The sequence below is a fragment of the Chaetodon auriga genome, chromosome 9 (genome assembly GCF_051107435.1).
Source record: "Chaetodon auriga isolate fChaAug3 chromosome 9, fChaAug3.hap1, whole genome shotgun sequence".
In the NCBI taxonomy this organism is placed as follows: Eukaryota; Metazoa; Chordata; class Actinopteri; order Chaetodontiformes; family Chaetodontidae; genus Chaetodon; species Chaetodon auriga.
Window position 1 is genome coordinate 20,738,478 of NC_135082.1, and position 13,130 is coordinate 20,751,607.

General features: G+C 41.2%; 1 protein-coding gene across 1 annotated transcript in view; it reads left to right on the plus strand.

The window, feature by feature from the left end:
* The first annotated feature begins 10,052 nt into the window (after nt 1–10,052).
* LOC143325904 (ecto-NOX disulfide-thiol exchanger 2-like) overlaps nt 10,053–13,130 on the plus strand; it is a 154,221-nt gene continuing 151,143 nt past the window's right edge. Inside the window, exon 1 of the mRNA XM_076739279.1 lies at nt 10,053–10,197. Within this exon, the coding sequence (XP_076595394.1) occupies nt 10,176–10,197 (22 nt within the window). The 5' untranslated portion in view covers nt 10,053–10,175. The remainder of the gene's footprint in view (nt 10,198–13,130) is intronic.

A 13,130-nucleotide genomic window follows, 5' to 3' on the forward strand; every position in this document is an offset into this window, starting at 1 on the left:
CTGCCATCCCTACTGCCATGCTGCTATGGTGGCTTGTTTTCTGTCCGATAGATAAAATGTCATTTGTCAATCAGATCGCATTGTTTTCTTACCGAGGCCACATGATTGATGGGCAACATGTCTCTACGCACTAAACTCAATAGTTTGACTGAAAACCAAAAAGCACTTGTGATGAGACGTCAATCTTCTTGGGCTGTTTAACGTACAGAGACAGCTGTGAAAAATGATTTATGGTGTGAGAATAGTGAAGGGAGCTTTGTGGAACATGTGACCTTTCCTTCCTGTGTGGAATATGTTAGCAGTGAATTAATGATTCAGATTATAATCACTGATAAACCCAAAAATTCTGGTCATCATGAGACCTTCTCAATCGGACCTTGATAGCTTTTTGCATTTCTTCCAGGCCATTTTTTCCAATTTGAGTGCTAATTATAAAATCACAGTGTCTTCCCCAAGCCTTGCAGGCTGTCTCTGGCTCACACCAGCTTCTGCAGCACTCAGCAAGAAGGTTGTACTTGGTGGTGGAGCAGATGTAAAGCAAAAAAACCCCTCATCTTTTATTTTTCTTTTGTCTGTGGTTAACACAAAACTGTGACCCTTATTAACCACTTGTCCCTGTGCCCTTGAACTGGTTGCCGTGTGGATAAATTGCAGTTCCAGGGTTCATATATTGTGTAGATGGGTTCAAGAGAAAGCTTGAGAAATGCAAGCAGAGTGTGTGTGTTTGGATTATATACGTGTGTGTCTGTGTTTGTGTTCACTGCTTAGGAGGTTAGGTTCCACCTCACTAGAGGTGGGCTCTACAACGACAGGTGGATTGTCCAGATTTTACAGCACAAAGAAGGTTTTGCTGGCAACATTTCTGCTTCCCAGCAGATAACGGTGTCATTGTCCCCCGTGAGGAGGTCTTTCCTTAGATCTGAGAAGAGCTCCCTCTAATCTGTGTTAACCCCCACAAGCTCCATCTATCACCCGTTCCTCTGCGCTGCCTTGACAATATCTTTGAGGGTGTTAATCAGTTTTTCTATGCAGATATCAGGACCTGCTGTTGCGCCGTTTTTTGTTCTTGGCTGTCTGTCCGTCTGAAACAAGCTGCTGATGTGGGTTCATCAAAATGTACCAGCATGTAGCATCAAATAAATAAACACAAAAAGCACACAGAGACATCTCTCCTCTGTGGCTCAAATCACACAAAAGTGAGAGCCCTTTTTATTTAGGTAAAGACAGCTAGTATGCAAATACATGCAATCTGCTCTTTTGTTTGAAGGCCAGCAGTCCAGAGATCAAAAACAGAGAGCACAAGCCGGGAATGTCTTTATTTTATTGCCTCACAACCACAGGCGTGCAGACGTGAGTGGAAAATTACAGGGTGTTTAGAGCGTTAACATTTCACTTAGGCTGAAACACATATGACATGTCCCAGAACAATACAGACTCACACGCGTGGGCACAGCAGAGATTAACGGAGATTGTAAGAGAGGGGAAGATGGTGAGAGACAAAAAAGGCAGAGAGGGATAGAGGGGATGAGCAAAAGAGAGGGTTGCAATAAAGATCAAACGTGGAGTGGTGATTAAAACAGGGGTAGATTTAGAGAGAATCAAATGTGAGCTTCCATGAGCGTGATTAGAGCACAGACAAACTGATGATGAGTATCTTTGTTTATTTTAGCTACATTTAGCCTGATATCCGTCATCTCCTTTTCATCAGCTCTGATCCCTCCGTCAGTTCACCCCTCTCCTCCTTATCCTCACCCTTGTTTAGAGCATCTTTTTTAATTCACCACAAACAGCTGAACTGCCCCTTTGGCTTATTCTGATGGACTCTGGCATGTGTGTGCATGACGTCATCCACCGCCCTGTGTCTCTGTCAACTAATTGGACCCTGTCCTCTCTGTGGCCTTTAGGGACTCAGACATAATTAAAGCAGAGAGACGGGAAGTGTCGAGTTCAGGGCTGCTAACCACACCCTCTTAATTGGTGAGAGTGAAAGGTGGAGGGCAGGGCAGAGGGTGCCGGATTGGTCGGATTTGGATGCGTCTGTGCTTTCCTCTATCAGTTGTGACTGGCACTTGAATGTTGCATGAGGAGGAAAGTGATGGTAATGAACCCGGAGTGTGTCTGATGCATAATTACCAGAGAATGTGCATTCTGAGTCATAAGCAAAGAAATTATGTGGGCTAAAATAAGATCATGTTCAGGATGGTTAAATTTTTAGCACATTTTAAGGATAATTCCTGTTTATTAAAACTTGGTTCTTGTTTTCAGTTTCAGCCATGATTTCTATGAGTTCTGAAGGCACATTCAACTTAATTAAAGGCCCTAAGTCAGCTTTTCATTATGAGCACTCTTAGGAGAACAAACATTTTGCTGCCAAAGTTAGAACAGTTTGTGTTATTATTTCTATCATAATCTGATGATGCTTGTTTGCTTACATTGCCAGACCACCATCAACTAAGGCTGGGTATCATTCAAACATTTGCAATACAGACGCCGATAACTTGTCTTCGATGCTCATTCCTGAATGTTGTTGTTGATACCAATTTCATGAGATTCATTTTAATGAAAAGAGAACAACATTAGATTTTACAGGATAATTAATCACTTCGAAGCAAAAAGCTGTAGAAAGACCTGAAATCAACTGGAAAAATTCTTTTTTTTTTCTCTGCACACTTTAATCAAACAAGATAACTGGACTAAAATGAAGGACCTGGACTATCTGTTCAGTATTAGACTATAAACACATATGAATAACTGTCAATATCAATAACAAACAATACATGGCAGCCATACACCACTGAAGCATCTAGTTTGCCCAATCCAACATGATGTTTGTGGTATTAGGAAATAGTGGTGGAGTGAGACATCTTATTTTCTCTTTGCTAAACAGCAGCTAGTCTGAGAATCATCCACGCTGTCAGCTTCAGGACCTCGGTCTCTGAACAACAGCATGTTTTCCATCAGAAACGCTCTCTGCCTGGACTCCGGGTTTTATCCATCCTCGCAGTGCCGAGGAGAGGATGCACCAGGGGACGATGTGGTGAATGGACTCACATGTATCTGTGCAGATAAGCAACTGGCAGTAAAAAATAAAAATAATGGTGAGCCCCATCTCTGGGCATTATGTGCTGTTTGTAGTTATGCTGCATGCTGACTGGCTCACTAATGCTGATGAATCTACTTCGTTATTGACGTTTGTTACTGAATGACGAGGCATTTTTTGATATTTAATATTGCTGAAAATAACTGTAATCTCTCAATCGACACAGAAAAGTATGTGCACAAAAGAAGCCACAACCTAGTTCAGCAAGTGAAATTAATTTTATTTCTTTAGCCTAAAATAATTCAGATTCAAAGTTGCCTCGACAGGCTTTACAACGTATGACACCCTCTATCCTTAGACCCTTAATTTGGATAAAAAAAAAACTCCCCCCAAAATCCCTTTAACAAGAAGGAACGTCAGTCAAGTTGAGTCCCTCCAAACACCCACATGCGATACTCATGTCACTGCAACGTATATCCACCTCCGCCTTTTTTCTTCTTTGTGGGGAGGGATGCCTTTATTACTCATGTAGTGTAGAGATGACAGAAAACAAGGGGAGCGAGAGAGAGAGAGAGAGAAGGGGAATGGCATGCAATATTCCCAGCCAGACACGAACCGGGAACACTACCGGTCAGCACCTCAGCCCCTCAAAACCAGGACGACCCACAGTGATGCCTTTTCATTATGGAGGTGTACAGCAGCCATCAGTGCCCTGCTCACTCTCTTGCTGCATGCCTGCTGCCGCTCCACTCGCAGCTGCTGCTGCGGCTCATATAAAGCATTTCAAAAACCTCATCTCCATCCCAGCATCCACCTGTAGCCTCTGTTCTACATTCTCCTGGAGGAAACCTGATTATTGCCACTCCCTCCTGTGAGCTTGATTTTCATCGTTGGGTTTTGCCAAGGTCAGAGTCTTCCTGCAAAATATGAATGTTGAACTCCGCATACCACTACATGTAAAGCTCAAAGCAGCACCAGGCAGTCAGTCTAACCTCTGATCTATGATACAACGATAATATTATGATAATAGAGAATTACCCTTTAAACACAAGTATCCTCACCGGATATGCTTTACTAATCTGTCTATTTTCCCATACTTATCCCTTGGATGATAAATGCCGTATGTATCTGTCAGCCTTGTGTTAATGTTGTCTAACAGCCAATGTATGTGACGCTTATGTGCACAGATGGCACATTTGGTGCCAGATATCGCGACCAGCTAGCTGCACAACATAGCTGCCAAAGTGCATTAGAGAGTCCACTCACTGTCACGGACCTGTTGCGTTGTGGAACTTGATCCTTGTGGCATTTTAATGCGAATTTGGACCCCCTTGAAAAGAAATAATTTAGTCTGCCCTCATTGCTATATTGATGATGTTTTATGTTCGGGTGACCTCCAGACACTGAGTGATGGTTTGAGGCCCTTGCCGTTGACAGGGATTCGGCAACACAGAGAGGTTAAGAGCTGTTATTACGTGCCCAGCATGAAACCCTTGCATCAGTATTCATGCCGGGGGGAGACCCTCTTGAGACCGATTGGCCTCTATGTGGACTTAATCCAATTTACCGAATGCTGCTGACAAAACGCCAATCTCTTTCCTCCCCGTCTAAGAAAATAAGTGACTTAAACACAAGGTTTCTGGAACATAAAACACCTCAGTAACACTTTGTCTTTCTTGTTACCACTTCTTTCTCTTTCAGCCCAGTACATTACATCACTCAAACTGGTGAATGCCAGCCTGTTCACTGGGACAATGTGGTGCTCAGCTAATGAGGTGTGGCACTGACGGCCTGGAGAATTGCCTCAACCTTCCTGGTCCAAATGATCACTCGCTAATCACCAATGAATGAGAAGGTACGGAGAGGAGTCATAGAACAGATGATGGGAAATAATGAGAATTAATGATGATATGGCACAAAGGACAGAAAGAGATAGAACAGACAGAGAGGGTGAACCAGATGACCACATAGAGATATTTGGAGAAGCAAGCCAAAAAGACAAGCATGTGTCTCTCACAACAATCTGCTCGCTGTCTTTAGTCAGCAGAGGCCAGTGGAGTTAATGAAACTCACAGATGTGACATTTCCTGGCAGAGCTACAAAAACACGATTCATTGATTTCAAAAAGGAGGAGACAAATACCACTGCTGTTTGTAAAGGAACAGCTTCATATTCACTGTCTTGCCCAGAGTTAGATGAGAAGATTGATACCACTCTTAAGTCTGAACAGTAATTTTGAAGTGACAGTCAGAAGATGGTTATCTTAGCTTAGCATGAATACTGGAAAAAGCTAGCAAGGCTCTGTCCAAAGACAACCCACAATAAAACCATCTTACACTTTGCTTTTCATAAGGATTGACCAATCAAGATATAACATGTTCATTTGTGAGTTTTGGAGATGAGCATTACCTGGCTAGCCCTTTCCCCCAGCTTCCTGTCCTCATTCTGAGCTAAGCTAGCCATTTCCTGCCTGTAGCTTCACATTTAACAGATAAAGGAGAGGCAAGACTCTTCTTTGAAGGTGGCAACTTCAGCAACTGAAAACTCTCACTGATTGGAAAGAACATAACAGTACATCATGCTACACTATTTACTTTGTGCTGTTACATGTGGGGCATCACACATTTTCTGCTAAATGTAGAAGAGCAGAACATAGAACAGAAGCTAAAATTCCTGAGTGTGTTTTCTGCTCAGAAAAAGATGTGAAGAAGTTGTGAAGACTTTGTGAAGACGGTGGAACCCAACTGTGATGTAAAGCTCATGCTATGTGAGGAAGTACAATAAGTGGCTTTATTTGATCTACACAACTCTCAGAATCCAAGATCTTCAACTATTTTATTATATATTCCAAAATCAGGTTAGCTTTCATGATGAGGAGGCTGTACCAATGGTGAGAACACACCAGGTGGGTTTGATAAAGAGAGTAATTTATCACTTTAGATATGGGTTAGTTATCAGTGGGTTGCTTCTACATGGCACAGTAAGTTACCTTTAATAATCAATGTTCCTGAACTTAATTGAAATGTTAGATGGGGCTCTGGAGTGTTATCGGCTAATCTGTAAATTTAGCCTCAGGTTGGAGGGAGCATGCCTCTTTGACTGAGGAAATGGCTGCTGTGACGTTTTCTGTGATGGTAAAGATTTTTCCTCATTTCTGAAGGAAGTGGAAATGTTCTGGCAGGAATTACTTTGATTTATTACACCCCCACTTTCAAGCCACCCAATTCACTTTGCCATGGAGGACTGTTGTGTCGTTAATGCACAGTGCTATCTATAAAAGCCACAGAAGGTCTCCTGCATCTGTTAGGTGTTCTGTCAAATTAGCATTTGATTAAATGAATATTCTGACTAAGCAAGCCATGGAGAGCACACCATTGTCTGAAAATTGAAGAAATGCAAACATCATCCCCTAGGGACATGCAAATAGAATAAGAAAGCACATACTGGCTTTTATTCATTTCTATTGGTGACAGAGGTAATTGAATTCAGTCTAGAAACCATTAAGATTATTTATGACTGCCTTTCTTCAGAGGAAACATGAACTGTTAAAGAGAGTCCTGTTTGGCTGTACATTTCAGCACGACCAATAAAGGCCAATGCAGTCAAGGCATGAAGCACATCTTGCTCCCCCAGTGGAGGATTTTAAATCTCTTTTCCTTCTTGTTTCGGGTAAAAATAGACTGTCTTGGGCTTCAAGGTGTCATAAAGAAGAAACAACACTCTGATCTGCTTAGCACTCCTATTCAACCATGTGTTCCTGTCAAGCCACCCAAATCCCACCTGGCCTTGCTCGGTGACATCAGCATCAAATGATCAATAACAGTGTTTAAATTTGGCTCATGCAACACTTTCACAGCTCGCAGTGACTTAATTGAGGTCTCACTTACATCAAAGAGCACATATGACTTCATTTGAATGAGACTTTTGCAAACAATGACACTGACTACTCAAGTACTTAAGGACAAATATGAGGTACTTAAATTGAGCTTTTCCGTTTCATGTGACTATACTTGTACTGCACTACTCAGCTCTGAATCAGAGGAAAGTACAGTAGTTTTTCCTCCATCCTCCAAGATCTTTTAAAAAAAAGTATTGTTTTCTGTGAAGACTCATTTGCTCATTCTAGGAAGTTGATTGAAGAGGTAACTGAAAACGATCAATTACCCGTGTATAGATTTCTCAGTAAAGCCCCATACCTCTTATATTTGAACTGTGATCTCCTTCAGATTTAAAGCACTCTCGGTTAGCTATTCAAGCCCCAAGAGACCCTGAGCCAACAATATTTACAAAAGTGAAAGGTCAGACAAGTTATGATACTGGTTAGAAAAATAAGTGTTAAGCTCAAAAGCCCTATTCTTATTTTATTTTGCCCTTTGCGCACTGTGTGTAGCACACTAAAAGGCAAACCCTATTTCAAGCTACATTGTCCCAAGGCAGATGATAAATCACTTGCTGTTTCCATAATAAACTAAGTTAAAGCACACTTTGACTTTTAATGTATTCATGCATCAGGTTTTGTACTTCAATGCATTTCATGTGTAGTGTTGCTTTGACATAAAATCACTGCTGCAGAAACTGGCGGTAAACATGTGATGTCCATATCCAGAAAATGGATGTGCAGATTGAGAAATCAACATTAGTGCACCGTGAACAGAGGACGCCTCATTTATTTCTGCAATTACATCAAAGTTGTTTAAGAATCAATGCTGAGAACACGTTGCTGGGCGTGATGGATGCGCTGTGTGCCTAATTCCTTTCCACTTTGGGATATGTCTGACTTTCAGTTTATCTCTGACCTCTTTCTAGTTCCAGGGTGAAGGGACAGTAATTCAAAATCATTTTTCAAGGAGATGTTGGTGTCAACTGGTAAATATAGAATATCACCTTGGAACAAAGAACCATTTCAGACAGGGCATAGAGAAAACTGTGGGTCATCTGTTCTCCAAGCATTTATCTAACTTTTCACTTTGAAGGGCTTTCAAATTATTTCAGCTGTCCTGCAGTGTTTGTAATGGTGTGTAATTTGGCAGGACACAATATCAGCCAATGCAACCACTTCACTCCCCTCAAAAATATAACAATCACCCCTGCCAAAACATTTTTGATAGCAGAATATTTGTACTTGTCAAATAAAATTGCTGTTCCTTTCTTGCTGCTGTCTCTCTGGGGTGGGCCTTTATGGTAAATACGAAGTATATGGGAATTAATATCACCCGTCTAAGCACACAGTTGTGAAGATTTGGTGATGGAAGAATCCATAAAAGGTTCTCCCATGACAAAACTGATGGTGGAGAATGTCTGCAAACAAATATACCGTACATGAAATAATCCGCTGAGGGAAGATGATGTTCTGCTAACTTGGGAGGAGATAATGCATTTGGTTAACGTGTTCCCCATTGCTCGGAGAACTGTTTCCTAGTGTAGAGAGCGGCTCGGTGATATTAGGCAAAGAGCCAACCAGACATTAGTGGTGAAGCACAGGGACAGTTCGGGTACAGTAGGAGCATTTCATCAGCCAGCACCTGACTTCTGTGGAGGATGAGACCGACTTCACAGCGCACATGTTAATGATGTAAAATAAAAATGTTGCATTTGGGACTCTGCTCCTCACTTTTCTCAGTTTACGACTTGAAGATGAGATGCCAAAATACTAAGTGCCAACAAAAATCAAACATATATAGATAAACGCATATTAATCCAATGAATATGCAATTTTTATGGCCCCAATATGATAGTCCCAAAAATAGATCCCTGCATCTTTCTCCAATCTTGGTGTGAACTAGGCTAATGAGTGCTAATGAGGACAGGAACAAACAACCCAGTTATCCAGCGCTGTGGCATCTTCCATAGAGTCCTCAGCGTCAACATCAGCTTGATTGTCAAAGTATGTCTACACATACAGGGAATATGACTCCAGTGTGAAGTTGCTCTCAATGTACTTGCACACAGTTCTGAGAACAGTGTACAGGTAGCAACAATGACCAACAACATACAGTGTCTATATACAAACCAAGTGCTTCTGTAGTTCTGACAGTACATATTTCTGTAATATCACTTTATCATACAACTCAATTTTACTCTATATGTGACCTGAAATTAACCTTGTGTGCCATCAATTGTGCATTGATTCCTGTTTAATCTGACTGAATGTCTTACATCGGAGGAGGCAACCGTCTTGTGCGCCTTCATATCATTCAACCTTGGATGATGTTTCTTTCCTACCGCTTGGTGTTGCAACAAACTGAAAGCAGCATTCATACAAGACAGCATAACATAACAGCCCTGAACCCTGTTCAGGGTCAGACCTCTAATATCAAGCTCTGGCGAATGAGCGCTGTCCATTCAGCTGAAGCTTGGTTACTGCTGGAAACCTGATTGGTCTGTAAACCTCTTCTTATTCATTATAAAATACTGCAAAGACAAGTTTGTGCTGTCATCTTTTATAGAAAGTTTTCTCAGGAAATAAGATGATTTCCACCATATTTCATATATGATAGAATATAATATTATATTTAATATTATTTTAACAGCTGATCAGTTTTCCAAAGTAGGCTGCATTCAGTCTTTCCCTTAATTTTCGTTATTGTATTTAAAAACAACCTACAGTATCTGCAGAGAAGAACTGCATTCTACTGCAGCCTTCACCACATGCTACATTACATCCGTGTAAATATTGACGCCTACTACAATTTTTAGCATGGGGATGCAAGGTGTATCTGTCACCAAATTAAAAGCATAAAGTATCTTTAAAGATGAATAAAACAAAGTAAGAAAGGTATTTAGGTCAGGTGTACATAGCGGCACTCTCTGGAGAAACATTCGACTCTTGAAAATCAAATTACATGCGTTGCAAGGCGGCAAAACGCAATACCTGCCAGCACAGGTTTTATTTTGAAAGTCAGAACCGGAAGTTATCTTTAATCGCGACGCTGTCTTGACAGTAGCATAGCGCGTGCCGTGAGGCAAGTGGTAGCCGTTTACCGTTGACTGTCAGGCATTAGGTCTGTACCGGACCTCTTCCTCTTCAGCCGCGGTGTAACAGCCAAGAAAGTCTCCGCCCTGAAGGATTTATGTCAGACTGAGAGACTTTCTCTCCTGTGGGACAGTGTCGTCACAGAATCTGCGACAGAGGACAATGTTTCTCCTGCAGTACGCCGGTAGGCTGGTCCGACTGACCTCTCAGCATCACGTTACACACATAGCTAAAACATAAATAATATTCATGGAAAATGTATTTAAAGTTTGTTAGTATCGACTAAATATTGACTTTATAGATACTTCATCGCATTTTATTGTGTTTTTCCCTCCTCGTGATGCCATTGTGTTGCTAGGGACCCCAACAGTTTATTTTGGTAAACAGGTGTTTTTAGCTAACTTCCATATAACGTTATATGGATGTTAAGCTAGCTAACATGACGTTTCTACTTCATATCACATTCATTGTTGTGAGGATGGCGATACGAGTTGCTGGACTATTCTTTTATTATTTTAAATTTGAATCACTCATATCGACTAAAATTACTAATTTATTTTAGGTTTGTTTTAATAAATTGTTAGTTAACAGAGATCTTAGCAGGGGCTAATTCATCATATCCTTCCATTTTTCTCAGGTGAAGTCTATGTTTAAACTTGCTCTGTTGTGTAAAAGTTTCCCCGTTAAACTTCATTATAGGATTACTTTACTACAGTTTGTATCGAAATTCATCTGCCTCATTTGACTTTATAATGTGGTTTATCCCGTTTCTCATCCTGTGGGTGGTGGCGAACTTGGGGGAAGCGTGAACTAAGTGTTGAAAAATCATTTGATTTGGTTTGTGTAGGCATCAACAAAGTCTAACTTTATCAGACTCTCCACCCACATTTCTGATCGGTGTGCATGGCTGGGGGATCTCAAACCTCCCCTTTTTTGTGGGTCACTCACTCCAAAATCATAACAAGCCTCATTAGAGAAAGTCCTGCATATTCTCAGACAGTACCAAAATGATTATATCTAAGTAGGTCGGAAAAAGCGTGATTAAAACAGACATCTACATACTTTAACTCATCAATCTCTAGGAGTTCCTGATAAAATCAAACTATTTCTGTTGGTCCCCAGACCTCGCTTTGGAAACTACTGAGCTCAGCCTTTAAATGGCTGCTCGATTAAAGTCATCCAGTGTTTTAAGTGGAGTGCTGCTGACTTTGTACTTTCTGTGCATTTATTTCCTAATTTGCCTGTGATCCCTTAGCTTTAGTAAAATAAAGGTATTTACTGCAGACACTAAGCACTGATAACCTCACCCCAGCATGCTTACAGTTTTATTCAAACACTTTGTTCACCATTTGAACTGCTTTGAGTTCGTAGTGCTGTGATTTATTTAGAACTGACTCCAGGTCTCTCACAGCCAGCCTAAAGATGGATAAGTGCTCATGATCTAATGATTAGTTCCCTCAGCAACTAACCAGCCAAGTACTGAGAAAATGCAAGCAAACCTCTTGTGAGGGACAAGTCCTGTACACACAGCTGTCCACTTAAGTCAGTGGTACTGTTGATCTTTTGTGGACTTGATAATCTATTTAGTGGACAAATGTTGCATTATGACATAAGAAAATACTCAAGAAACCAGTGAGTAACATTGACGGTGTCAAATTAAACAACAGCTGCACCTATCAAGTATTTTCATTATCAATTATTCTGCTAGATATTGCACTTAAAGGTGCACACAGCTGTTTGCTCACAGCAAGTATCAGTCAACCTGTTAAGACAGTTTTATAGTGTCATCTGTGGCTCAGGGAGAGCTTTGTCAGATCTGAGAAAATTACCGAGATGGTCATCAGGGACATCTCACCTTAGCCTGGGAGATGACAAGTTTTTAATCAGACAGCAGGTGTTAAGGACTGGGGGTGTGGAGTTTGAGAGATACAGCCTTTTACCTGGCAGAGAGTCTCTAATGAAAATACGCGACTGGTTCCATAATGGGAAACATATTATCCAGTATCATCAGGTTTTATGGGAAAAAGTGTTTGAATTATTCAGCACTTAAATAAATGATTAATCGCCTATTGATTTTTTGGTAGATTGGCATGATTCATTGACTAATCACTTCAGCTCCATTCAGAATTTAAAGTGAATGCTGAGCACATTAAAGTGATGTGTTTAACTCCAACCCATCATTTGGCAGCAGGAAAAAGCAGATGAATTGATTTCTGAAACTGATGTCTTATGTTAATGTTTTCTGACTTCTTTAGTGATGGAACAGTCTTCCCCACTCTCAAAAATGTGATGGTGCGACATCCTTGCATCCATCACTATAAGTGGAGGCTGAGTGGCCTCAGGAGCAACCATGGTTGAGTTAAAGTCTATCATTCCCTGTGACAACCATTTACCTCCACACTGCACCGATCCTCTCTCTGATCAATGAGCAGGACATTGTTGGATTGCCTTCAGGAGGGAGGCCTGTCAGAGAGGGCTGACAGAAATACTGAGAGAGAGAGATTGAAAGACTCAGAGAGAAACTGTTGGATATCTGCTTTGTTTTGGGTTTGCAGTGGCCCCAGGATAATGGTGCTAGTATAGCTAAATTAAAGCACAACTGAATGAAGAGAGAGATATCGTAGAGTGTGAAGAGATTTGTCAGCTTTGGCAAAATCTCCCTTTCAAATGAGCAAAACGTAAGCTCAGTTTTGCTAACAATTCAGCAGTAAGTGTGTGTCTTGTAACAATGGCTATGGGGAAAAGAGGCAGCATAATGAAATGTGAAAATATGAGTCAGAGATAAGGGAAGCTCCCGTTCTGTGAGCACTGCTGGCAATATCACTGTTTGGGAATGGAGGATTCAGGAGGGTATGCTGCAGAAAGGCTGTGATGCTCAGCTCTAGTAACCTGGTTTTGGATCATTCAGTAGCACCTTGAAGGCAGAGGAAGACATGGAGTCTCCTGGCGGTTTAACTCCTGAGCTGGGTTTCTGTAGCTCTGAGTCGCTCCTCATGTCTTACTGTGGTCCAGTCTTTGAGGAGCGTTGCCAGTGCTGTCATCAAGAGCCAAAGGGTGAAGCTAAATAAATGTTGACACGTTGCGTGTTTTAAACCGACTTTTTCTCATTGTCTCCAA